The 25,357-nt window shown below is 37.8% G+C and overlaps 1 protein-coding gene and 1 long non-coding RNA gene across 11 annotated transcripts in view; one reads left to right on the top strand and one right to left on the bottom strand.

The window, feature by feature from the left end:
- Window positions 1-23,631, top strand: part of LOC142038088 (uncharacterized) — a 39,242-nt gene extending 15,611 nt beyond the window's left edge. The window contains exons 3-6 of one of the 2 annotated variants that reach the window (XR_012652514.1): window positions 8,473-8,542; window positions 9,356-9,449; window positions 11,325-11,399; window positions 21,949-23,631. This is a non-coding gene — a long non-coding RNA (uncharacterized LOC142038088). The remainder of the gene's footprint in view (window positions 1-8,472; window positions 8,543-9,355; window positions 9,450-11,324; window positions 11,400-21,948) is intronic. The other variant, XR_012652513.1, reaches the window with a different exon arrangement.
- BIRC6 (baculoviral IAP repeat containing 6) overlaps window positions 12,155-25,357 on the bottom strand; it is a 186,114-nt gene continuing 172,911 nt past the window's right edge. For 8 of the 9 annotated variants that reach the window (XM_075043120.1, XM_075043115.1, XM_075043117.1 and 5 more), the window contains 6 exons: window positions 24,690-24,907; window positions 23,855-24,016; window positions 22,249-22,326; window positions 17,843-18,031; window positions 13,878-14,012; window positions 12,155-12,904 (listed from right to left, as the gene is read on the bottom strand). In XM_075043120.1, the coding sequence (XP_074899221.1) occupies window positions 12,725-12,904; window positions 13,878-14,012; window positions 17,843-18,031; window positions 22,249-22,326; window positions 23,855-24,016; window positions 24,690-24,907 (962 nt within the window). In that variant the 3' untranslated portion in view covers window positions 12,155-12,724. The other variant, XM_075043122.1, reaches the window with a different exon arrangement.

The raw sequence follows: 25,357 nt of genomic DNA, 5'->3' as shown, positions 1-25,357 counted from the left end.
AGAGCATTTCAGCCTCATAGCTCAAATACAGGGCAGATGGTGCCCTTGCAGAATTTAAATAAGATATCAGCATGTTGTCACCTGTAAGTACAGTGGTTAGAGGAGTTCTGCAGTGCAGTCACTGGGATGTCAAAAACAGAGGAAAGAGAAATTTTACTTCAGCAAATGCTCTGTATAACAGTTTTGTGAATTGCTTAAAGCTATTTTTTGGCTTGCTGCAGTGCACCTGGCAGAAAATGATTAGAGTGAGACACATGCACACAAAAGTACTGTGAGTTTAAAAAAAATATGTAAATGGTTTCTGCATGTAGTAGGTTGAGGGAATTAGAGGGAATTTAAAATATCCATAGCTGGCAGGTGTAATTTGTCAGCTTGTAGCATGGCTTTAGATGATAATGGATCCCAGTATGAATTTAAAAAACATACTACCTTTATCAAAACCAAGGAGTACAAAAGTATGAATACTCAGTTTTCTTAAAGTAAATACAAGGTTGTCAGCTGCAGTCTGTTCCTAAATTGAACACAATATGGAGGATGTGTGCATACATTTCCCTTTTCATTTGTGTTACTATTTTCATTATCATTTAAACATTGCATTAACATATTGCTCAAGTGAATCATTTCAATTACTGAATTCCATTTTATATTTTCTTCTTAAAAGGGGTGGAAAGGTGAAGAGCTTGAAAAATAATTTAGGTGTAACACAATTATTTAGGGTGGCACTTTAGGAAAAAATGGTGAAGTTTTTACTGTTAACCTAGAAAATACTACAGGAGTTAAGAGAATTGGGCATCCAAGTATGAGGTAAGTACTAAACACTACTTAAATAGTCTGGAGCAAAGGGCCTCACATTACCAGAAGAGACCATTTTTTAAAGAAAGAAGTCAAGCTTTGCATGAGCAAGGAGAATAGAGAAGGGAAAGAACAATGCAAACATTGGAAAAGTTGATAATAGTTTTTGCAGTGAGAACGAGGTAAGTGAATGGAAAAAATCTATGAATTGATAAAGGGAGTCACACAGGAAAACAGCACTTGAGAACACAGTGTTTGAGTTTAAATTCCTTTCACTAAAACATTTTATACTCGTTTGAATCAATGTTTTTTTGGATCTGATTCTGCAGAGTCAGCAGTAAAGATTCTGTTTTGGGGAGTTTTACCACCCAGATCCTGACTGATTGCCACCAAGGGTTGTTCTCATTTAAGGTGGCATCCTCCAAGTGGCCATTGAACCAATATGCAGCTATATATAATCCAATTGATATTGCACATTAATCTATTTCCTTATCCTTCTCCTGTATCAGTATTGAGAAATTACTGAAGCTTACCAAAGCTCATCAGAAGATAAGAGACCATGTCATCCCTGTCAGAACAAGGCAGAATTATTTGATTTTGCTTTTCTGTCATGATCAGTGGGCTTACACACATAAAACTACAGAAATATAATCTATGTCTTTATGAAGTATAAGAGCAGGAGGGGGTAAAAAAAGATTTGTTGTCCCTGAGGGTGGTTGGTTTTTATTTTGATGTGTCATGTGAGAGGCAGAAGGATTCCCAGACAGTATGCAGATGTATGGAAAAAGAAAGATTTCTGTTTGTTTCTGTGTGTATTCAGGAGGATGATCTACTGGTGATGTATTGTTTGATTTTTTGGTTGGGGTTTTTTTGTAAGATACTAAGGTTTTCCTGGTGCAAGGGCATGTTAATGAAATGGTATGTCTTACCCCAAAAATATATTTCAGAGCACATCTAGAGGAATTTAAAATTGGTGAGCTAATCAAGCTGAATAAAAATGAATAAACATGACTGGTGAAAGGATTAGGTTGAATTCACCAGGAAACTGTCCTGTTGTAATGAATCAAATTGCTTTAAGGATCTATTAAAATATAGAAATAGATTTTTTTTAAAATTTATTTAATTTTTTTTAACAGAGAAGGAACCTGACAGTTACAGGGTAAGTTTAAAAATTAGCAAGGTAGAAATGCTAAGGCATTTCTCCTTGCAGGAGCAGCTGAGCTGGCCAAACAGCTTACTGCCTCTGAAAATGAGAGGTCTTGCCACCTTGCCTTCCTGCCTTGCTTCCATCCACACTGTCCCGTCCCTTCCTTGGAGGTTGCTCCGATACCCAGGAGACCCTTCCCTTGGCAGGCTGCAGCTCTTGACAGGTTCCTCTGTACAGGCAGCTTTTTGTCAAGTTGAGGATGACACTGTCACAGTGTTAGTGGTGGTCAGATCAGCACCGGAGCTCATCTGGTAGCTCAGGTGTAGGAGTGCAGCTCTGAAGTGAGCAAAAGGGGATCATCCTCATTCCCGCAGCAGTGATCTGTTAGATCAAGTCATGCCATCTCACGTGGCTGTGTACTGTGCTTCAGGATGAAATGGATAATTAAAACATTTGTGTTAGATATCAAACCTGCTTAACCTTTTTACAGAAATAAACTGCCCTGACAAAATTGCTTCTCCTTTGGAGTCAGGTGTTGAAGTATAATTTCAACGTGAAAAGAAAGAAATAATGAACGAATCCATATTTTTAAGTGTTAGTTCTCTTTTGTCCAGACTAGGTGTTGTGCAAGATGGTATTTGTTTCTTTGGGGTGTCTAATTTTTAAGTGGAGATGTAAAAGTCTTATGTGCAAAAAGCTGGCTTTAAAGGAGCTGATCAGGAAGCTGATAGAGCTACAGCCCTGCAACCATTGGAGGCTGTGAAACCCATTTTGAGAGCTGGATAAATGCTGAGGGGATATCCAGCTTTCTGTTTTATTTTTATAGGAAATAGCTGTTTTAAAGGGGACTTGCTTCTTTCATTGCAGCTGGTCTGTGTGGGCTGTAGAATACCTCTGATTAGATCAGCTGTGTGGAAAAAGAATTGCTATGCCTTACCCAGCAGGGCAGTGGTTACTGAATATGCCCACTGCTGCATTAAGGAGTAGGGATTAAAGGTATGTGAAACATAGTTTTTCATCTGTTTTCCCCAAAGTAAAAAAGAGCAAATAGAAAAAAAAAGGCTTGAATCAAACTAAAGTCAGTAATTTCTTCCAATGCTTGACTTGGAGAGATCTTGTACAGAGAAACAGGGACTAACAGCTTTGACTTCTAGGTTTTCTCACAGTCTTTCCATTTTCCATGATGCCATATATATATTTGTTCTACCATGCTGCTGTAGGATTTCAGTAAATAGCTGCATTTTGGTTAAGGTAAAGACTGCAATTCAGGCAAGGTTGGTTGCTTTTGGAGGGAGAAATAAAATTCTGTTTCTCTCCTGCACTACTGATTCATTGTTTGAGAATTCTTATGCACATAGTCAAATTAGATGCAAAGCTAATTTCAGTTAAAAGAATTTGTGTTCAACTATATGTACATGTACAGATGGTGAACATGAAGTGCTGAATTATTACTCAAAAATTGTCCTTCAAAAGAGGAATGAAATTATACAACTTGCAAGATTAATTTTTATTTTAATGATGTTTTACAAATTTCAGAAAATCTTAATATTAGCTGGAGCTGGATTTTTATTCTAGAAAGGTCTTGGGTTCTTACTGCTCCAGTATTAAGTTAGGTGTATATTTTCTCACTTTGTAAGTGTGTTTCTGTGTCAATGTAGTATTTAGGTCTATTTTATGAAAATTAAAACAAATTTTTTCTTACCAGCACCTGACATCGATCATGCCCTGTCCCCCTCAGTAACCTTTAATGCTAAACAATGTTCCAAAAGGAAAATTTATTAGATCACCTATTTAGATTCTCTGACATCATTCTGTCATGGCAATGAAGTGATTTACATGGAAAAAAGTATTACCTCTGCTTTTAGACAAAATGAGTTTATGATGATTAATGGTTTTACTGCAAGTGTGAGAGAAACTGGAAATGGCCGGCCTTTTTAAAGTGAAACTTGGCCTATGCTCAGTTTTCCTCCTTATTTTCTTCACCTATTGTAAAATGGTTTTGGTTTTGAGTAAATGAAAATGTACAAATTATGTCTTGTAACTGAAGTAAGCTATAAATGCAGGGTATCCATGGTAACATCTCTACATAACTGGAACTAGAGACAAAAGGGAGAAAGCAATTAGCTTGAAGCAGAGTCTAAACTATTGTGGTGGTAGGGGACCGAGATCATGTATTCCATGAGTAGTCGTAGTCACTGAGGGAGCTAGATGTTTAGTTTAGGGAAGAGCAGGCTAAAGGGTGATCACCTCCAGCTGTCCCTCCTGGTCAGCATTTCTATGATTCTATGATACAATTGACTTTGGGCAGAGAACTTAGTATACAGAATGGTCACACGAATGGTGAAATAGTATTTTAACAAGAAAGCACAGAGCAAATAATCTTCTCTGATACATGCCTTAAAATGACACTTGAAACATTTCCTTTAGCTTCATACAGAGCTCTCTTTTTTCCTTAGATGTCATGTAAATAACAAGTAATACACAAAGGCCTAAACTGAGAAGATGATGGTGAATAAGAACTCTGAAATATTTTCTTTACGTATGCTAACTGAACTAAAACCCAAACACCATTAAGGCAAAAGCTGATCAACTATGGCAATACTTAAATTTAGGAAAAATGTAAATAGTGGCATTTTTTCCAGAGGGCTTATAGAACAAATTCAGTCTGATAAAAAGAAAGCAGAGGTTCAGTTGAACACTGCTGGCAATTTAATCTGCATGGAAACTTTGCATCAGTTGCAGGATGTAATATTTGGGAATGAACAGCAAATAATATCTGTACGACAGATCAAGCATGCTTTGCTGCGGGACCCCAGATTTTGACCAGTAGGATGCTTAATCGCAGCCTGTGATGAATGCTGGGGCACTGAGCACTGTTCTGTTGCCTCAGTGGAGCTTTGATGCATAGGTCAGTGTGTTGAAATGTGGAAAATGAACTATTAAAACTGGATGAATTTACAGTCATGATTTGTCTGTGGTGACATTAACTGGACAACTGTCTTTGAGTGCACACTTGGCAATGGAAAATCACTTGCTGTTGGATTCTGTGCCTGAAAATGCATTTGCAAGTAAAAGCACAAGTGTTTTTAAAGTAGTAATTAAAAATACACTTATGCAAGTCATACTAACATTTTTGGGAAGACAGCAGTATCACAACAAGCATTTTAACTGTGTTATTTTTATTCAGATGATTAATCCATGTCTTGCATTAGGCATACATTGAATTTAGCATTCTACTGCAGTTCTGTATATGCAATCTTGAAATTTCAGCACTGTCCTTCATTGATTTCTGCTAGCAGTCCAGACTCTTGAGAGCTCTTCAAGATAGAACCATCTTTCCTGCATTACACAGTTGTTTATTAGGAGCCATGTACTGTTGTTCTCCTATTCTTTGTTTAAATGGCTTGGCTTCTCCTCTGATACAGGTTATTGATGTTCAGTTCCCTGCTGTGTGCCATTTGTTCATCTGGCTATTTGTTTTCTAACATGAATGATTTCCTTGGAGGAACAGCTAGAAAAGAGCGGAAGGAGGTTTAACACATCAGTAGGAAGTGCAGATACAAAAGGATATTTTGTTCTCTGGAGTACCTCTGCTTCGGTCTTCATTTGCTGTCATCAACAACAATTGTTTGTGTCTGAGTGTATATTTGTAGTGTAGGTGTGGTGGTTTTTTTTTTTTAAACTAGAGTAAAATCTGCATCAAGCTAAATTGTCACTTGGATGTAATTTCCACCTTGTCTTCCCTGTTCTGTCATACGGATCAGGTGGTCTTTATTAGACCCTTCATGTTGCTAATGTTTAAAGCCTCCCAGGGAGCTATATGACAGCAGGTGTTTCAGTGTCTGTGTGACCTGCCTGCACACTCAATTGCCTTTAGTGATCATGAGGCAGACAGGAGATGTATTGAATTGAATCTGGAAGAAATTTTTTTCCCCTAGTTTGGGGCTTCTGTAATGCTCTGGGACTTATCCAGAATCCCACATGATATGGCAGCATTCATTCAGCCAGCCAGATGGTTGCATGATTTCTCTTGTGACTGCTGCTGAGCTGGAGGCCAGCCCCTGTGAATTTCTTATATCACCAACTTTCACTGGTTGAAACAGCCTCAAAATCCAGTTGAGATTTGCACAGTGACAACTTGGTAGTTGAGAGGATGGGTCCTGTTAGCAGGCATATAATTTCCTTTCCAGCAATCCTGTTGTTGGCTATTAGTTTTTGATCTGCCATGTCACCTCTGTTTCCTCTTGAATCACTGCCACAGTACATTGCCAGCAAACATTTGCAAGATTTTCAGGACAGCCTGAACTGTAGCTATAGCCAGGATGGAGGCTGGGACTCGTATCCTGCAGGACCGTTCCCAGCTAGCATGCACAGGGATCTGGCACCCTGGCTTCCCTAATGTGAGAATGCTGGTGCTTGCCTAGGCTGGTTGCACAGCCTATGTAATGATGATGGCCTTCTTACATCGTAAGTTAACCATACTGGTACTCCTTGTGCAGTGTTAAGAGTTGCTGTCATACTCTAGGCTTAGAATTGTGCTGTGCTGGGCTTTAGCTAAGACTGCTGTACAGCTGTGTGGCATCCAACTCATTGTCACCTTCTTACAAGCTGCTTAAAATAATTGTAGAAATAAGCTTATCATTATTACCAGAGGTTTCAAACGAAGGAATTTTGACTGACAAAAGTCGTGGAAGTTTGCACTGATGTGGATATTGCTAATTTAGGTATGGGCAAAGGTTTTCTGTGGCTGAAAACTTTAAAGAGTTTCAAGGTGAGAGAACAGGACTCCTGGAGACATCCAAACCGTTGTTTAGGAGTAGGTTGCAAGACATTTTCTGTTGGTATTATTTTTCTGAATCACATACTTGTTTAAATGCCTGATAGAAAACAGAAAAGATGGGGGTGTGTGTGTGTGTGTCCAATTTTGCTTTTCCCATTTGTTCTGGTAAATGAGAAAATGCTTAATGAAGCAACAGAGGCAGTCTTTAATGATGGCAAACTCATTTTTTTTATTATGACATTTTAGTTTGCTTTAATTTTCTGGTGGGAGAGGGTTGTGTTTTTGTGGTGGTTTTTTTAAGAGGTCTTATATTTGCTATCAGGGGACTGGTGTGTGGTTGCTTTCTACCCATAGAGCTTTAGGCAAAGAGTTTATGAACTACTGAAGGCTTCATGCATGGCTGTGGATGTGGGTGGGTAGGTGAGGAAGAGAACAATGAATGGAGGTGCAAGACAAACAAATTTAAAAAAAATGCAGTAAGTGGTATGGAGCACAACAGTGGCAACAGGAAAGTGTCTGCAAATTTTTAAATGGGGTGAGATGTGGCATGTTTGAGACATGTTCCTCATGTAAAACCACATCTGCCTTGTTGCTCTAGCAACCACAGTAGATCAGCCTGCTTGTTATTTTTGCAAATACACATTTATATTTGATTTAAGTATGATTTTGGGCATTACTTTCAAGGTTTAACAACTTCTGTTGTGTGCAAGTCTCACCACAGTCACCTCATTTCTAAATGTCTTTGAGGGGGACAATAACATTCATTTTCTTAGTCCCAGGAGATTTTCTTAGGGCAGTGCTTGCACTGGCTCCCAAGATTAACTTGCCTATCTTCCCATCAGAAGCAGGGCTGCAAGATGCCCTGCATGGTCTCTGACTGATTAAAAGCCTGCTTCTTTCCTTTCTGGACTTTAAACTAAACAACCTTAAAAGCAAAATTTTGCTATCTACCTGAATTACAGAAATATTACCAACTCTAGCATTAATATTATCTAGACATTTGAGGATGATGTTGATGTTGTGTTATTAAATGATACGGTTACAGGCACTCTTAATGTAAAGGATAAATAGCATTAATACAGCTGGAGAACTAAGTGGACCATGTTATCACTTTTCAAAAGCCAAAAATTTGCTTCTGAGGCAAGAAGCACAGAAGAGATTGCAGCCTGCAGAGATGACAGGTCACAATATGCAGAACTGTTTCAATCAAGATGGAGCATTGTGGTTTGGGATTTGTTTTCTCACAGCCTTTATTAAAAATAGCGGCATTGGTGAGATTATTTTGGAGTTCTACTATAGTAACTCACTGGGTAGATACTGTATTTTCTGCATTCATGTTCTAGGAGAATAAAATAACAGTAACAACAAAATCTCTGTGGATTGAAATGTTTTTACCTGTGATTTGGTTTAGTAATTGTAGAACTTGCTTTTGTCCCCATTCAGCTTACTGTATTTCAGAAAGCTCACATTCCGATATAAATGCCTGCACATTCCACCTAATGTCACTATCTGTGGAAAAGGAGAGGGAAAACAAAGCTCAAAAAACTGTTTTCTGAAGACTAATAACTGCCAGACCCGATGCATTTATACACACATAAATATGTATGTGTGTATATACATGGTAAAAAAAAATAGAGAACATATATCTGAAATAGTGTCTATAACATTCACTTGTTCCTTATGGTCAGATAAAGGTAAATCTGTGTCTCCTTTCTGTTGAAAAAATACTTATAATTTCTGTTTCTAACTACAGAGAGTTGACAGTCCAGGGAGGCAAGTCCATGAACACTTCTAATCCACACTAATACAAAGGCAGCATAGAGGTAAGAAATGAAGATGACATGCCTGAGAAACTCCAACTAAAAACCTAAGCCTAAATAATTCTCCTTCACAGGGATCAGAGTAACATAGCTTAGTCCTGGCTTAAACGTAGGTCAGCTGGATTTGTGTTCAGATATTTATGGGTAAACAAAGTAAATTAATAATATGGTTATTTGCTTATCAAGTTGTTTGTTATAGGATGTAAAATAGAACATTTGTTTATGTAACACCAGAAACATTTTGGGGAAGAAAAGCTCCCCTAATAAACATCCTATGTACAGTTTTACATAGTTGCATGGAACAAAAGATTGTTTTGTAGTAATGTTTTCTTAACAATGTGATTCCTGCCAGAAACTGAATGCCCTATTTGATACAGCAAACAGATGTTAAAACCATCATAAGTAGTGTAGTACATTTATTATCTGCATTGTGTGAGTTTTTTGCTGCTTAACAGATCATCATCCAACCACACTACTGATGACACACTCACACTGAAGCTCCCTAGAAGCTATCAGTAGTCCAGTGCCTTAACTGTGTTGGCATGATTTTACCTGCTGCAAAGGAGAGTAGACTAGCAGACATGCACAATCTCTACCTTGAATTTATGTCAAAGATTTAGAGAAGAAAAACAGCAACAAAGCCCAACAGGCTGCTGTAGACCTAGTCCATCTATAGTCACACATACTTTATTCTGTTAGTAGCTAAACTTCTAACATAATTACTGGAGTGGAACTTGGAAGTTGTTTACAGGGTCCTTATGTTTCAAATTTTCTTGGTTTTCTTCTAGATTGTCATTTTTGTTTTTTCCTGTATAGCAGCAGTAGAATTACAGAAGAGCATTAATCCATACAGCTATGCACATCTTTTGCCTGAAGGAAGTTCCAGAGGAAACCACTAAATCTTGCAGAGGTATTATTCATATCTGTATATGAAGAGTACTGTCTACAACTGCAAAACAGAACAGTCGTTTATGCACAGCAATCAGTGTAATGAGTGGTTTGTTCTCGTGGAGCACAAGGTCTCATAGATTGCTGAGCTGTTCCCTCTTCAGCAGGTAGTGTAGATTCAGCCAGTCAGAAAAGCTTGGCATTATTGTCTGTGACTTACTATGTGGTGCACTCTTCCTTCGGCAGAGTGGCTACAATGATTCTAATGGCTGGTAACATCTCACTCTACACTGCATGGCAAGGTGGCAGTGGTGAATCTTGGGCCAAAGGCAGGACCAAAAACAAGGGGTAATATTCTGGGACAATCTAATTAGCAGTTTGATGCCCTTTGCACTTTTGAAAATAATTTCTCTTGATTTTTAAAATATTTTCTACAAAAACAGCTTAAGAGTTAAAACACAGGACTTTAATGTGATGGGTTAGAAACTGTGATCTATTGTCCTGGTTTCAGCTGGGATAGAGTTAATTGTCTTCCTAGTAGCTGGTACAGTGCTGTGTTTTGAGTTCAGTATGAGAAGAATGTTGATAACACTGATGTTTTCAGTTGTTGCTAAGTAGTGTTTAGTCTAAAGTCAAGGATTTCTCAGCTTCTCATGCCCAGCCAGCGAGAAAGCTGGAGGGGCACAAGAAGTTGGCACAGGACAGAGCCAGGGCAGCTGACCCAAACTGGCCAAAGGGGTATTCCATACCATGTGATGTCACATCTAGTATAGGAACGGGGAAGGGGGGGTAGGGAATCGCCACTCAGGGACTAGCTGGGTGTTGGTCAGCAGGTGGTGAGCAATTGCACTGCACATCATTTGTACATTCCAATCCTTTCATCACTACTGTTGTCATTTTATTAGTATTATCATTATTAGTTTCTTCTATTCTGTTCTATTAAACCGTTCTTATCTCAATCTACGAGTTTTACTTCTTCCCGATTTTCTCCCTCATCCCACTGGGTCGAGGGGGGGAGTGAGTGAGCAGCTGCATGGTGCTTAGTTGCTGGCTGGGGTTAAATCATGACATTATCTATATAGGTTTCTATTCAGTTTGATAAAATGGTAGAAGATGAGGGGAACTGGTTAAAAAATACTCAGTTGTCAACATACATCATAGGTTTTACTGTGGTTTTACTGCAAAGTAACATAGCTACCTTGTGTGTTATATCTAAAAACCCTGAAAATAATGTAATTTTGTGTCTGTTGCCAAGTTCACAGTTTACTTACTACACTGTAACATAGTTGCATGTTATTAAGGATTGAATCTCTGCATTAATTTGGTACAATACCATTCTAGCTCAGGTTAGAGCAAAAAAAATGCTAATTGGTATGTGGATACAAATTAGAGTTTAATATCCCATGCAGCTGTTTACATCTGCTTAATTAAGCAGCAGTAACTTCACATTAGCATTGCTATGATACCATAAATACACACTAGAGAAAATGGTACAAGCATGTTAGCCACCCCCTTAATGTCAAATCAATGCAAGTTAGGTACTTTTTATTTCAGTGTTGCTTTTTTAATGGTAAAAGAAGTCTTCACGTTTATCTTCAGGTCTGATACATTTTGTTTTGCTGCAAGTGCCAGAATTTTATAAAAATATTGTGCTCCTGTAGCTAGACAGTTTAAGCACTAAATGAAGAGATTTAATGGAAACCACTAACTTAAATATAGTTGGAAGTCAGCGGGTAATTTTGCTTTTGGAGCCTTTAAAAGAGTATCACAGTCATTTTGTACAGTAATAGAAGGGAAGTAAATAGCCATCTAGAAAAACGCAGTGCTGTTTTAACACTGATGAAGTTCTAACACTTTCACTATGTAGCATAAACTCTTTGTTTCATGTATTTACCAGAGAGCTGCTTGTTTTGCTTTTTGATTAAGGATCCCCTGAAGTAACACAGACGTGCCTAAGTTGTTCTTTTGAGAGGTATGTACAATCAGGACAGGCCTTGGATTAACACAACATATCAATGTAACAGAAAAATTGTACTTTGGTCATAATTATCAAAGTCTGTTAACCATCAGCATAAAAACACAACCTCAGTTGGTGCCATTTTTAATGATTAGCAATAATACATTGTAAAACAAAAAGTGAAAAAATTCCAGCGTGATACTTATAAACAAAGAACAAATAGAAAACAAAAAAGCTTCGGTTTTGCCTGATTTATAGTATTTATAATACAACAGATTATTAGTCTGAGGTAATTACCAGTAATAATTTTTTAGTCCTTCAAGGACCGCTCAAAAATTAAGAACAGTGATAGTAATGCGTGTTATGTTGAAAGCGAGACTTGATTATTAAATCAAGCAAATCCCTTACCCTTTTTAGTTAGGGATGTGTGGTTGCAAGTATAAAATTGGATATAAGTCTATACAGTAGGAACTACAGAACGTTGAGAGTCCTGTGTGGCACGTCATTAGCCCCTGTCAGTACTTAAGAATACAGTTGATTATGTAAAAATCAGACATTTCAACAGAGAAAAGACTTTGTTTCAGAATAGCCCTTAAGAAATTTAGAATACTGTTAGTTTGCATAAAATAGCCAAACAAAAGATTAATTCAGAAGTCCAAATTTTGGCATGAGGTAAAACCATGTGCATTTATTTCATCCGCATTTTAGAATTAGTAAGCATAAAATTAAATACGTTGACTGTAATGAATTCAGTCATACAAGTGCAAGTCTTCAGCTAGAACGTCTTTTATGGCAGTTTATTTAAAAAATGTACCAGTAAATCATAAAAGAGGGATCATGTCCATTTAACGTTTATTGAAGTATACAGGAGGTTTTCTTTAGAATCAAATATGAGCATGAATATATGGCCAAACGTAAAATCTATCAAATTCAGTGAAAATTTTCTGACTTTAAATAGTAGCTGTAAGAATGACCAATATATATTCTTTGTTACAACTGCCCTCACTCTACAAGTAAAAAAAAATAATAAACATTCAGTAAACATTCTTTCCTAAGGTAGTTTCCCTTATATATCAGTGATTTATCCATTTCTTGTATACATAACTTTTTAAACATACCAATCAGTGGTTCTCACAATTGAAAAATAAAAGCACAAAAAAGTTTACACTCTTGTACAGGTAAATAAAAGATCATCTTGAATTAAACTGTATAACCTTAAGGGCATAGTATAGTTTCAATTTCATTACCTATTACATAATTAGCTTCTTACATACAAATATTGACATATTTGGCTTGTGCTTCAAAGCCTTTGTGTCTAGAAAGTCCATGTCAATGCAACCTCATAACTTGAAATCAGTGGGGATATCTTTACTACTGCTGGGTTTAACCTGTTCGTGCAACATAGTCTCTTCTGAGCTTGTTGTGGCACTGCATTTTTCTGTGGTGTCGTCAGTGTCTGGATCCAATCCTTCAGGACAGGGAAGTTTTAGAAGTTCTTCCCGCAACTGAGCTGTATGACGCTGAATATACAAAAAGAAGTCAGCGTGGAAGACCATAGTTAAAACAATACTTTTCACAATGTTGGACAAAATAAGGCAAAAAAAAGGAGTAAGTAGAAAATGTTTAAATGTACTGGTTCAATGACTGGATAAACTTTTTCCCTGTATTTAAGGATTGGTACTGTCCTTGTAGTAACAGAATAATTAGCAAGTGCTGCTAGGGACAAATTAAAGGCAGTAAACAGAACTGCCGCAAACAAGTGCATCAATATAAATACTATGCTATTTGACTTGCAGTTGAGTCATATCTGTGTTCTGTGATCACAGCAGAAACTGGCTTGTATTAGGTAGGTCATACAGTAAAAATGTAAATTTGTAAAGAGTTTGTGATGAGATCTGTTACAGAGACAGATATACAGAGATTTGTACACTGATCATAGTAACTAACAGTAACTTCATTTTGAAGACCAGGCACATTGAAAGAATGCAAGTCTAGCAATAAAAGCCTTTAAAAAATTTCTTTTGCTTCTCGGGGAAGAAAAATAAAAAAATATAAGTCTGTTGTCTGTGTGGACACAAAATACACAAATGATAGTACTTGGCTAGGAAGGAAGAAAACATTTATAAAACAGAGGGTAAAACTAATTGTAATGGATCACAGTTTAGTACCTGTGCTTGTCTATTCAAAAAGCTTGTTTTCTGGCAAGGAATTGGTTGTAGTACAACTTTATCATAACCCCCAATCCACCCTTAGAGAGAACAAAATAAACTCTCTCTATCTTATACAACTATTTATAGAAAAATAGGCAAGATAGGCGCTAAAGGAAAATTTAACTTGTAGAAAAAATACTGAGAAAGTGGCATGCACATACACTTTCCCTCTTGAGAGTTGGGAAACTGATATTTGTTTACATGTTTTAAAGTTACTGAGCAACTTCATTGCCTTTCGTCATCTTTTGGTTAAAGAACATAAAATTACAAAAACAATTCTCACCTTTAGAGCTGCTGCATGATGTGACATAGTCCTGCCTACCCGTTTGTCACTGCTGTACTGCTGTATGTCTGCTATCCACTCCTCACACTGAGCCATGATCTCCACTCTTTTCAAGTAAAAATGTTTGTGGATGACCTGGAAGAAAACATTCAGAATGAACGAACAGAGTGTTCATTGTGTTCTAAGAACCATATACTCCAACAATACAAAATCTGCAAGACCCCTATGAGTCTAACTGGATATAAGGGGGGGCGGGAAATCAGTATGAGGATAATTCAGCATTGAACCAGGTTGCAGATACATTGTGGAATTTCTGTCCTTGGAGTTTTCCAAGACCCAACTGGAAAAAGGCCTGAGGAACCTGGTCTGAATTCAGCTGATACTGTTTTGAGGAGGTGGTTGGCCTGGACGTCTTCTCCAGTCTGTATGAATCTACAATTTATGTGCAGCCTGCCATTTCAGCGTTCACTTGTGTTATCTGGATGAAGGGTAAATGAGTGCCAGAAATACAGTATCACAGCAGGGAAAAGAAAAAGTGATGGCAGTACATTAGACGCATTCTTCAGTTCAAAGATTATCTTACTGTGCAGCCACTAGGTATGGACATTTATGTTTGCATAGGGGCAGGGTTACTCAGATACAGTATTAAGGCTTTTATTGTTGCTTTCACAGTCCTTATTAAAGAAACATAGGCAGGAACTATAAGCACCATGTCTTCCCCTATCACTAACCACTTGCTGCCTGAACAGAAAACAGGTAAGCAGAAACACTGTCAACAGTATGAGCATAGGAAAATAACATGCTTCTGCATAGAGAAGAGGGATCATACTAACTGCTATGGAAGTTGTTGCTACAGTTACAGTCCCTAGGCAGAGGCAGCACACCTCTGGGGACACTACAATTCCCAGGCAATAGTAGTTGAGCTGCTTACAGTTCGCATGGGAACCAGTATTTGATTGCATAGTAATTTTGGTATTTCTGTACACATTTGAGTTTAAAAAAAACAACCAATCAAACCCCAAAGTTGTGAAACTCTAGTGTTGGCTTTGTCTTAAACAGTTTTCTAAAACTCTGCCTGGTAAAAGAAACAATAAAATCAAAGAAATTTTATTGAGGACAGAGAGTTCTTGGCAACACTGCAACATAATTGACAAAATCATCTTTCCATCTAGAGGTTAGAGAATATAACTATCTGTCTAAAGAAAAACTGCATATTGAAAGCATAATTGACTCCAGTTCTGGATGCACTCCTTATATCCATAATGGAGCTTGGAAGAAATCCCAAAGACTGGCAGTTTAGATTTCCTGAGCCTACCTGTCATTTAAGACACTGAAGGGGAGACAGCTCAGATTTGTGAAGGCAAAAGATCTTAGGAGCTGAAGGATGTACGTTCTTTCTTAGACCTCAGCTTTCAGGCACTTTCAGGCTTTACATTTATGTTACTGAATGATCATCATTGCTAAGGTTCCTAACACAGCCCAACAAAAAACCTAGAGAACTGAACAACAAGCTAGTCTCTCAGAGAAGTGCTCAGATAATCTATACAAGAGATGCATTTTCATTTGGATGGGGCTGCAGATGGAATTTAGCATTCTTCCAAAATTCAGCTATTGCATCAGAGAAAAATCTAATGCTCTCCAGTTCATAATTTCCATTTTTTGATATGTAAAGATAGATACATGCCACTTCACATAATGATGGGGAATATGTATTCAGAGAAGTAGAAAGGGAGTTCTCACGTTGCACAAGTTGATAGGCACTTGGTAGGACCCCAAGCTTAAGCTAGTATGATTGTGTTTTTAACACAAAAGCAAGCTATCTTAGCCTCAAACTTCTCCTTACCGAAGCAGGCTATCATAGCTTCAAATTTCTTCTCAGAATCTTGAGGATTTCATCATACTGTCCTAAAGACCTCAACACAGGGTAAAACAGAAAACTGTATCTTCGGAAATGAGGAAAACTGTGTTACCTAAACCAGAACAAAACAATTTGGATGCAAGCTTTTAAGTATTGGCCAGTTCTCTTCCATGCAGCAAAACTCTTGATGGTACACAGGTAACAGAAGGTGGTTTCAAATGTTCAGGATACCTCTGCAAACTGATATCTACCTCTTAATGCTACTTTTCCTTTACATGTGTGTGGCTTAGCTTAACTCAGTCCTAGCTGCACACCACCTTTAGAACACTAGTAGTTGTATGGTTTTCAACAACTGCCTTTGGTAACATGTGCTGTGCATAAATCATCTGTTCTCAGGGGATTATTGGTTTTCCATTGAACCACCACCATTTGGATACACCTTATTACTTTACCTTCCTGAAGAGGGGCAGGATGTCAGCTTACAAGCTACCTTTTTCATATGAGTAGTAAAAAAGCTAAGCTGCAGAGTAAGCACAGTACTGCTGAGATTCTTTTGAAAAGTGCAGTAACAGCAAACTGGGATTAATTTACCAAATACTGTAATAATTGCATATCCTTCATTTCTGTATATGTGAAAAGAAAGATGGAGCATTATTGTCAGGGAGCCCACCACCTTCTGGTATCTTCAATTAATTTAAACTTACTGTAATTTGAGAACTTCTTTTGCTAAAGTGAAACTGTTACATTTAGGAAAAAAGGACCTATTAGCAGAGGTTATGTGATTATGTGTCATGATATTATTTTTACCATGGTCTTCAGCTTATTGAGTAAAACATTAAGAGGTAATTTAGAACAACCACCGTGTTTTTCTTCATTAATTCAAGACACCAGAGTACACTGCACATCCTTTTCCACCTGCATGTGGATAAAATATTTAACTCCTGTCATGCAGGTGAAGTGTCTATGGTTTCTTATTCCACAAGACACAGTAATTGTAATGGAAAAAGGGTTTTGCATTCAATGTTTTTATGGACAGCAAGGAAGGGATGGGAGACTACCCTTTCACTCAGATGCCATACTTAGCAATGTGCATAATCCTAAAATAATTATATTTTTTCAGAATTTTAGTATGCAAACAATTGAAAGCATAGGTGATGCTACGAAATGATTCCACACCTCAATTTAGAAGAGGCAACAGTTTTAGTAGTTCAGAGTAAAATGTGTTTTTCTCTAAGTATTTGCTGGTTCTACTGTGAGATGACTCATGTTTGACCAACCATTTTGCATTAATATTCATACAGATTCTCTTGCTTAGTGTATCTTTTTCCTTGAATCCTTTCTCATATATGTTCAAGTCCCTGAGATCTAACTGACCTGCTTTGAGAAAGGAGTTTGCCGAGAGATGCTGAGAGACGTCCCTAACAACTAAATTATTCTATGATACTATAGGTGAATTAGTCTATTTTCAGGAATGTAAACAAATTTGATTTCTTTCAAGTAAGTTTTTTAAGATAGTGTGAATGCATGAAGGTTAGTATTACTTCCATCAGCATCAAGACAGTTGTTTTCAAAGGCATAGGTTTCTAGTTTAGCACAGATACTTTGTGGATCCTTCCATAAATTACATTCAGGCTGGTATTTGTTTTAAAGTATTTTTCCAATTTGCATTGTTTTGGTGTATCCAAAGTGCTTCCTAATACTTGCGCCAAATTCGCGTTTCTTGGAAAAATACCTCCTGTTAGATATGCTGACTGACAAAACACTGAGTGCCCATTTGTAAGGCTGATGAACAGCTTTCACATGAAATGTAAAAGGTACCACCTGGCATGAAGAATGAGCCCATCTGTATGAACCATGTTTTATCAAACTGTGCACCAAGCCTCCCTACAGGTCAGTCCCAATTTGTGTACATTCCCCTTTCCCAGAAAAGAATCTGTGAAGTTAGGTACATCCTTATTCACTTCAGCCTCTAGAGTCAGTTGCCCCAGGGAATAAAAAGGAGGCTAAAATAGACATCTCATGCATGATGTTTCCAAATACTTGCATTAATCTTAACACTCAAACAAGAAAAATAAACAAGATATTTACTGCATTTCACAAAACCTACCTCCTTAAAACATGGTGATGGATTTCTGATTTGTTCAAGCATTGCCCACTTGACTGTTGCCTGTCGTATATTTCCATCATATTCTCTGGAGCTCTGGGTACCACTTGGAGTACCTCTTGATCGTTCATAACCCGGTTCATTAAAATATGGTTCTGCTACCAGTATTAGGGATTGGACAGACACTAACACCTGTCAAGCAAAGAAACTAAATGTTAAAAATGTGCCACCCACTTGTTTTTACAAATATACATAGTTTTGCTTACCTTATATAGAATCATAGAATGGTTTGGGTTGGAAGGGACCTTAAAGATCATCTAGTTCCAACCCCCCTGCCATGGGCAGGGACACCTTCCACTAGACCAGGTTGCTCAAAGCCCCATCCAACCTGGCCCTGAACACTGCCAGGGATGGGACATCCACAACTTCTCTGGGCAACCTGTTCCAGTGTCTCACCACCCTCACAGTGAAGAACTTCTTCCTAATATCTAATCTGAATCCACCCTCTTTCAGTTTAAAACCACCACCCCTTGTCCTGTCACTACATGCCCATGTCCCTCTCTTTTTCTACAAGAAAGCCCCTCTCCGCCTTTCCTGTAGCCCCCCTTTAGGTACTGGAAGGCCGCTATAACGTCTCCTCGGATTCTTCTCTTCTCCAGGCTGAAAAACCCCAACTCTCTCAGCCTGTCTTCACAGGGGAGGTGCTCCAGCCCTCTGACTGTCTTCATGGCCCTCCTCTGGACCCGCTCCAGCAGGTCCATGTCCTTCTTATTTGGGGGCCCCAGAGCTGAATGCAGCACTCCAGCTGGGGTCTTGTGAGAGCAGAGTAGAGGGGCAGAATCACCTCCCTCGACCTGCTGGCCACACTTCTTTTGATGCAGCCCAGGATACGGTTGGCTTTCTGGGCTGTGAGTGCACATCACCGGGTCATGTTGAGCTACTCGTCAACCAACAGCCCCAAGTCCTCCTCTGCAGGGCTGCTCTCAATCCACTCATTGCCCAGCCTGTATTTGTGCTTGGGATTGCCCCAACCCATGTGCAGCACCTTGCACTTGGCCTTCTTGAACTTCATGAGGTTTGCACGGGCCCACCTCTCAAGCCTGTCAAGGTCCCTCTGGATGGCATCCCTTCCTTCCAGCGTGGCAACCGCACCGTGCAGCTCGGTGTTGTCGGCAAACTTGCTGAGGGCGCACTCAATCCCACTCCAAAACCACTTCTATGGCAAAGTACTGTCATTGTAATACAGGCTACATGCAAGTAGGGAACATCCGTGCTTTCAAACCGAAACTGTTACTACACATTAAATACGTAAGTCCTATGACTGTGTCCTACAACTGAGAAAATGACAAATATATGTTAAAAAACAACAAAAATACAAATATAAATAAAATGTTTAAAGGAAGTGATGTCTGATTGCATCCTTTTGTGAAAGAAAGTGTATTTGTCAAGTTCTCAGTCAACAATTCTTGAACTTTTCCTGTGGCTGAGCTTACTAATTCTAATTCTGAACTAGACGGAAAAGGAACAAGGGAGGTGAAATGCAAACCACTGAAATTCATCTTGGTATATATGCTCTCCAATTTTTTTCTTTCAAATGCATTCAATTGATGTACTTATATTTTTAGCCCTTTAGTTTCAGATTTTACATACAACACTGTGTCATGTGTCATTAAAACAAAACCTCAGTATTTCTCTTAGGAAAAAAAATGTTTTCAGTACTATATCAACAAAGCACCAACTATTCAGTGATAAGGAAATGACAATTTTCCCCCTTTCAGTTTTATTATCAAGTACATGTGGGAATAGATGCTAACATACATACAAGGCATTTAACTATATACCCAAATACTCCTAATATAAAAAAAAGAATTAAATAGATACATAGGGCACTTAAGAATCCAAATGTATATGTACTGCATATTCATGATTTGATGGCTTGCTATTCTTCCAGTATTAGAATGTTCGTCCCTCTCAACTTGTTGTACTTCATAAGAATTACGTTACTGCAAAAAACGTTGTTATGTGGGTAGAAAGATATAATTGACTTTTTTTTTTTTAAAAAAATGAAGGATAGGTTTTTCTTATGTACTTAGGACCAAGTCCAGCAAGAATTTTAGGGATTACAATTCTGTGACGCAAACCTAGTTCCAGAACTGTAAAGAATTCAAAAAAGTGATTTGAACACTTTCATCTCCTGAAATATTGAAAAACTGATGATATGTTTCATGCCAAAGAATGGCATTTCCAGTACCTGGCATACTTAGGTGCAAGACATCCACTGCAGTAGATTAAAAATGTCAGGGCAGTTCTTTCTGGAACTGACTCTCCTCCCAGCCTAGATACAATTTAAAGCTTGAAGCCATTCCCTAATTTAGCAGCCCAGTTTGTGAATTTAGATATGGAAGACAACAGTCCTTCTTTTTCTTGGAACACGCAGAACGTACAGCTTACATCTGACAAACACCTTGTCAGCAACAATTCAGGACTTCGGTTCTCTCACAGGGCAGTGTCCCAACAACTAGTTGTGCTCTGTGCTTAAGTGTGGCATTCTCTCAGAGCTTCTCTTGTGGCAAAGCCAGCACAAAAGCATTGCAGCTTTCCATACTCTGTGAAGTGTACTCACTCCATAGACACAATGCCAAACCAGTTACTTGTATCAAAGCAACAGCCCAACGATCAGCTGAATGACCCAGGTTGATCTCAGTCCCACCATCACCTCACGGAAACACACCCTTACCCCTTTGGTGCCATGACACTTTCTGTTTGTAGTTGTGTAGTTGCTGTGCTTTAACTATATCACAGAAGGGCAATCTAGGGCAGCTAAGTCTTTATCCTGATGGATAGGGCACATGGCTGTGCACTGGGAAATGTGAATTAGCATCCCCCATTGGGCTGGGAAGAAAAATTAAACAAGTTTTTCTGTTTCTCAGGCAGGTGCTCCAGCTAGCTGCTGTTACATGGTATTGTGCACATCATCACATTGTCTCCCCTGGCTGCCATGCATTCAACCAGAAGCAGCCATGGCTATTTTGTGTTACACTTAAAAATCAAAATATGGATAAATGCATTAAAATATACAGAATGTGCCTCGCAAATCAGGTTCCAGCAAGAAAATGGCCACTTACGACACTAAAAAAGGCAGAATATTAATGCAAATGTGCTAAGCCCAGGTAGAGTACTTTGGGTCCAAGGCTTCAGGTACATAACATGTCTGTAAGTAGTTGGGTTTTGCTTTTTTAAATTTGGTATTTTAGATACATACGTATTTTTAAATAGCTATGGTAAAGAAATTTGACACTATGCAGCATTGTACTTTCTTGGCCTCTATAACCAGTTGTTACTTTGAATTATAATTGTAATGAATGAGAAACTCTAAACTGATCTTCCAGTTTCATTTGGGTTATAAAAGTTAATTTCTGAAGTATTTTGGGCGGTCTGACAATGTTTTAATCTCTGAGCCAAAAAAACCCATGTAGTGCTTAATTCTTTCCAAGCAATTTATTTAGTCCTACAGCTGTTTTCCATTTAATAGCTATAAAGTGTTTTTCTCCCAGTATAGGGGGAGACTTTTTCCAACAGCTTTCTTACTTTTTTCAAAATAAAACCCTAAAAAAGCTTCTAAATTTGAAACTCAAATGCTGCATGAGATTTCTAACAATCAAATTTAACATTTTAATTTAAGAAAAAGGACTTTAGTGAAAATAAGACTTCTTAATACTTGCACCTTTCTACACTGATTTTATAGTTACAGTCCAAAATTTCAGTTCATCTCTTGATTAAGAAGTTGTATCTTGGGAGAGTTACACTATGTAAGGAACCACAATTTAGATCTCCAAATCCTAATTGACCCGTGAAGGAAGAGGGAACATTAATATCTCTAGGGATAGAAATTCCACAATCTCTCTTGGACACCTGTCTTAGTGTTTGATCACCCTCATAGTGAAAACGTTTTTCCTAATATTTAATCAAAATTTCCCATGTCCCATCTTGTGTCAATTGGTACTTGTCCTAGTGCTCTGCAACTTTAAGAGGTGTCTGGCTCCATCTTCTGTATACCTTCCAGTCTTTTTTTTCTTTCTCTCTCTTTTTTTTTTTTTTTTTTTTTAAAGTATGTGAAATCATCCAAGCAAAGTCCAAGCAGTGCAGGAATAAGCTGCACACATGAACAGCCACTCTTCAAGACAAGACCAATAGAAATATTGGTTGGAAAAAGCACTTTGAAGAACTTGTCTACTCTACAGTGTTTCTTTTCTAGTGTTCCAAGGACGTTTTCTGGACTTTTGTCTTATTTATCCTTATTTGAGGAAGAAAATTCTTGTTTAAACGCTCTAGAAAAAGAATCCTTAGGACTGACAGACCACTTACTACTCCTAAATGACATGTACTGAAGAGAAAGAAGAAATGCTCACCTGCAAAAAACTTGATGTTTGGGGATTCCATTTCTCTTCTGGCCTCCCATGCCATGTGTTAAGTATGCTTAAACACACCTGAAAAGGTGACATTATTAATACCACAGACAAATATTATGATAAAATTGTTCTGCTTGGGCAGAATAGAATGTTAACATTACTTTTTTTTTTTTTGACAAACTTTTGTATAACTGCATTCTAAAAGACAAATTTGTTTCCTATGAAACTAACTTAAAATGAAAGCAGACAAAAATAATGTGGATAAGCAAGAACAGCATGTTAATAAATGAACAAGGCAAGATAGATTACTTTTCTTCAAGGAAAATGTATGGATTCTGGTGGCTCCAAAAATAAATGAATCATGAATAGTATCTGATTCTTTACTTTCCTCTTTAAATACTGTTCTAACATTTACTGTTGTGGTTTTTAGAGACAATAATTCTGCTTAAGGATGTGAAAGGTGGTTTCTGTCACACAGACTATCAAGGAATTGAAAATACTTAACTTTTATGACTGATTTGGACTTTAGGGAAGCCTATGGAGTTCTTGAACCTTATCACGAAATGGAACAATCAACGATAGGGAACACAAAGAGACAAAATAAACAGAAGAAATTTAGAGGGAAGTATTTGCCAAGACTTAATGCTAGGCAAAGAAAAAAGGAGATAATGTCTCCAGTATGAATTACATTCTCCATCCATGTTAAGAGAAAACCCCATGTCTAGTACTGGAAAGGAATATTATAGCTTGTGAAAACAGGGAGCATGGGGAACCCATGAATGACAGTGGAATAAGGGAAAAGCGTTAGCCTATGGATTAAATGTTTACACAAAAAAGAAGCTGAAGGAGTGCCATAGTGCTACAGCCAAAGCTATTTTGTCGGTCTGTGCTTCAGTGGAGACATACACACAGCCATCTCTGTAGCGAACTTCACATGTGCTGATTTTTAATACAAATAGAAGTTGCATCTGCCTGATTTGCACTTGACTTTCTCTCAGCTTTTTGGAGCCTTTAGAATGAGCCACAACATACCAAGGAGATACGGGAAGGAAGGGGGAAAGCTTGTTTGTTTTAACTTTTAATATTATTTCTAAAAGCTTTACTATTTTTTGAGAAAACTGTCATTAAGTCCATATTTTAAAGTTACATTTTCTTTTATAAAGGATACTGAGGTTAAGGAAAGTCTTTATCTTCCCTCAAGAAAAAGCACTTTCACATGGAAAAAGAGAGACAAGGCACTTGGCAATCACATTCACTTGCAGCTGACATGAAGCATACTTTGCCCATGGAAAGGGTATTTCAGCTAGCCAATAGATTTCTGCCTGGTTAATTTAGCAAAGAAGGTGGAAAAGAATTCAAAATTACTTGCTTTTTGGTCCAATCCAGCTCATAAAGGCTTTAAAAAATCTCCAAGAGTATTCAGAAAGGAGATCATTCCCATCTGAAACTGTTAAATCACTCTTCATTTCAGTTTGAAGATCAGTTTTAAACAAATGGCTTCCTCCAGTATATTAGGAGTGGCTGATCATTTGATTGCAAATGGAAAAAAAGTTTAATCCGTTTCACTTCCTTGTTACATCCATACACAAGAACAAAGTTGACCTACCTTACCATCATTGTAGAGGTTTGGATTAAATCTCACGCTGTGGCCTCCAGTTGTTTCCAGATTCACAAGGGGAGGGGAATTAGGATAGTCTTGTGGAAAATATACATCAAATTCAAAGCAACCATTTGCATAAGGGGTGTCTGCAGGACCAGTAATGAGAACCTACCATTGTAAAAAACAAGATGACAGTTTTCAAAAGAACCCTTATATTTGTCACACAGTTGAGATTTTTGTAAGTTTTATGAAGCATTTTATTTCCACATGCTACTTATCAGAAAATACCATTAGACATCATAATCATATGCAGGCTGTCAATCTGTTCATTTTGATACTCTGGGTAAGTAAAGCCCTCTGCTAATGTTCATGTCTCCAGATTACAAATGGAAAACAAAACAGAAGGAGCTAAAACTCTGCCCCCTATTGGATGCTATTAATAGAATTTTTCTTCAAACTTCAGGTCCAGAGATACTTCTCCATACCTACTGGTTTTAATCAACTTAAATGGTCATATGCAAAGATGCATATTGACCATAATGGAGTAACAAAAATCAAACTTTTCCCTTTGAAATAGCTGAAGAACAATGAACCTTGTTCTGTGAAGACTCCTTGGCTAAAGGAGCACTCCTAGGATAGATGGACTCTCCCAACCCCCTGCCAAGTTACTAAGAAGTCAGGATCAGACTCTAAAATACTACTACTTAAGCTGTAGTTTGGACAGCAATTAAAGTACACATGAAATACTTCTGGTGGTTTTTTTTTTAATATTTAAGGCATCTTCTTAAACATTTATATGCCAAGCTGAAAGAGGGAAATAAAAATAACTTTGTTTCTTTACCTTCATAATGTCAAGCCTCTCCTCATCACAACGTACGAAAACACTGGATGAAGATGAGAGAGGCAGTGAGGTTGAAAGAGTCACAGCTTCTTGAGCAAGACGTCGGGCTCTGGCAGCACTGTTGGCGTCACTTGCATTTTTTACCTGAGACATGTAGTGGTAATTTACTTTAAAAACCAATTTTCCGTCATCATCTTCAGAAACCATTTCGAATGTATCTAGAAGAGAAGAAGATTTTAATGCATCTGGAAAACAGTGAAATTAATAATGGATTAGTCTTGGATACAGATTCTGAGTATTAAAATCAGGAAAGTTTAATTTGCATTATAATAATGCAAAAAAAATACGTATTTTGTGAGTTAACAGTGATCACAGAAAACAAAACAGTAACAGTCCTGGGCTGAATTAATTTCTGCAGCAAATTTACAAGCTTTCCCATGCAACTTGAGTGTACACCATTTCTGATTTGGAAAGCTACCAGCTACTCTAGACCAGGAAGATAATGATACTTATGACTATATAATAATGCTAATAAAGGAATCAGCATGAAACAGACTGCCAGCAGTATTTACTTGTGTGGTGGTTGCAGTGTTATTAAAGAATCATAAAAAAGCTGGTTTTCTTTAAACACTTACTATGCAAAATCTGCAGCATGGCTGCCATGGTGA

The sequence above is a fragment of the Buteo buteo genome, chromosome 12 (genome assembly GCF_964188355.1).
Source record: "Buteo buteo chromosome 12, bButBut1.hap1.1, whole genome shotgun sequence".
NCBI classification, from domain to species: Eukaryota; Metazoa; Chordata; class Aves; order Accipitriformes; family Accipitridae; genus Buteo; species Buteo buteo.
This window is presented reverse-complemented; position numbering and strand designations above follow the sequence as displayed.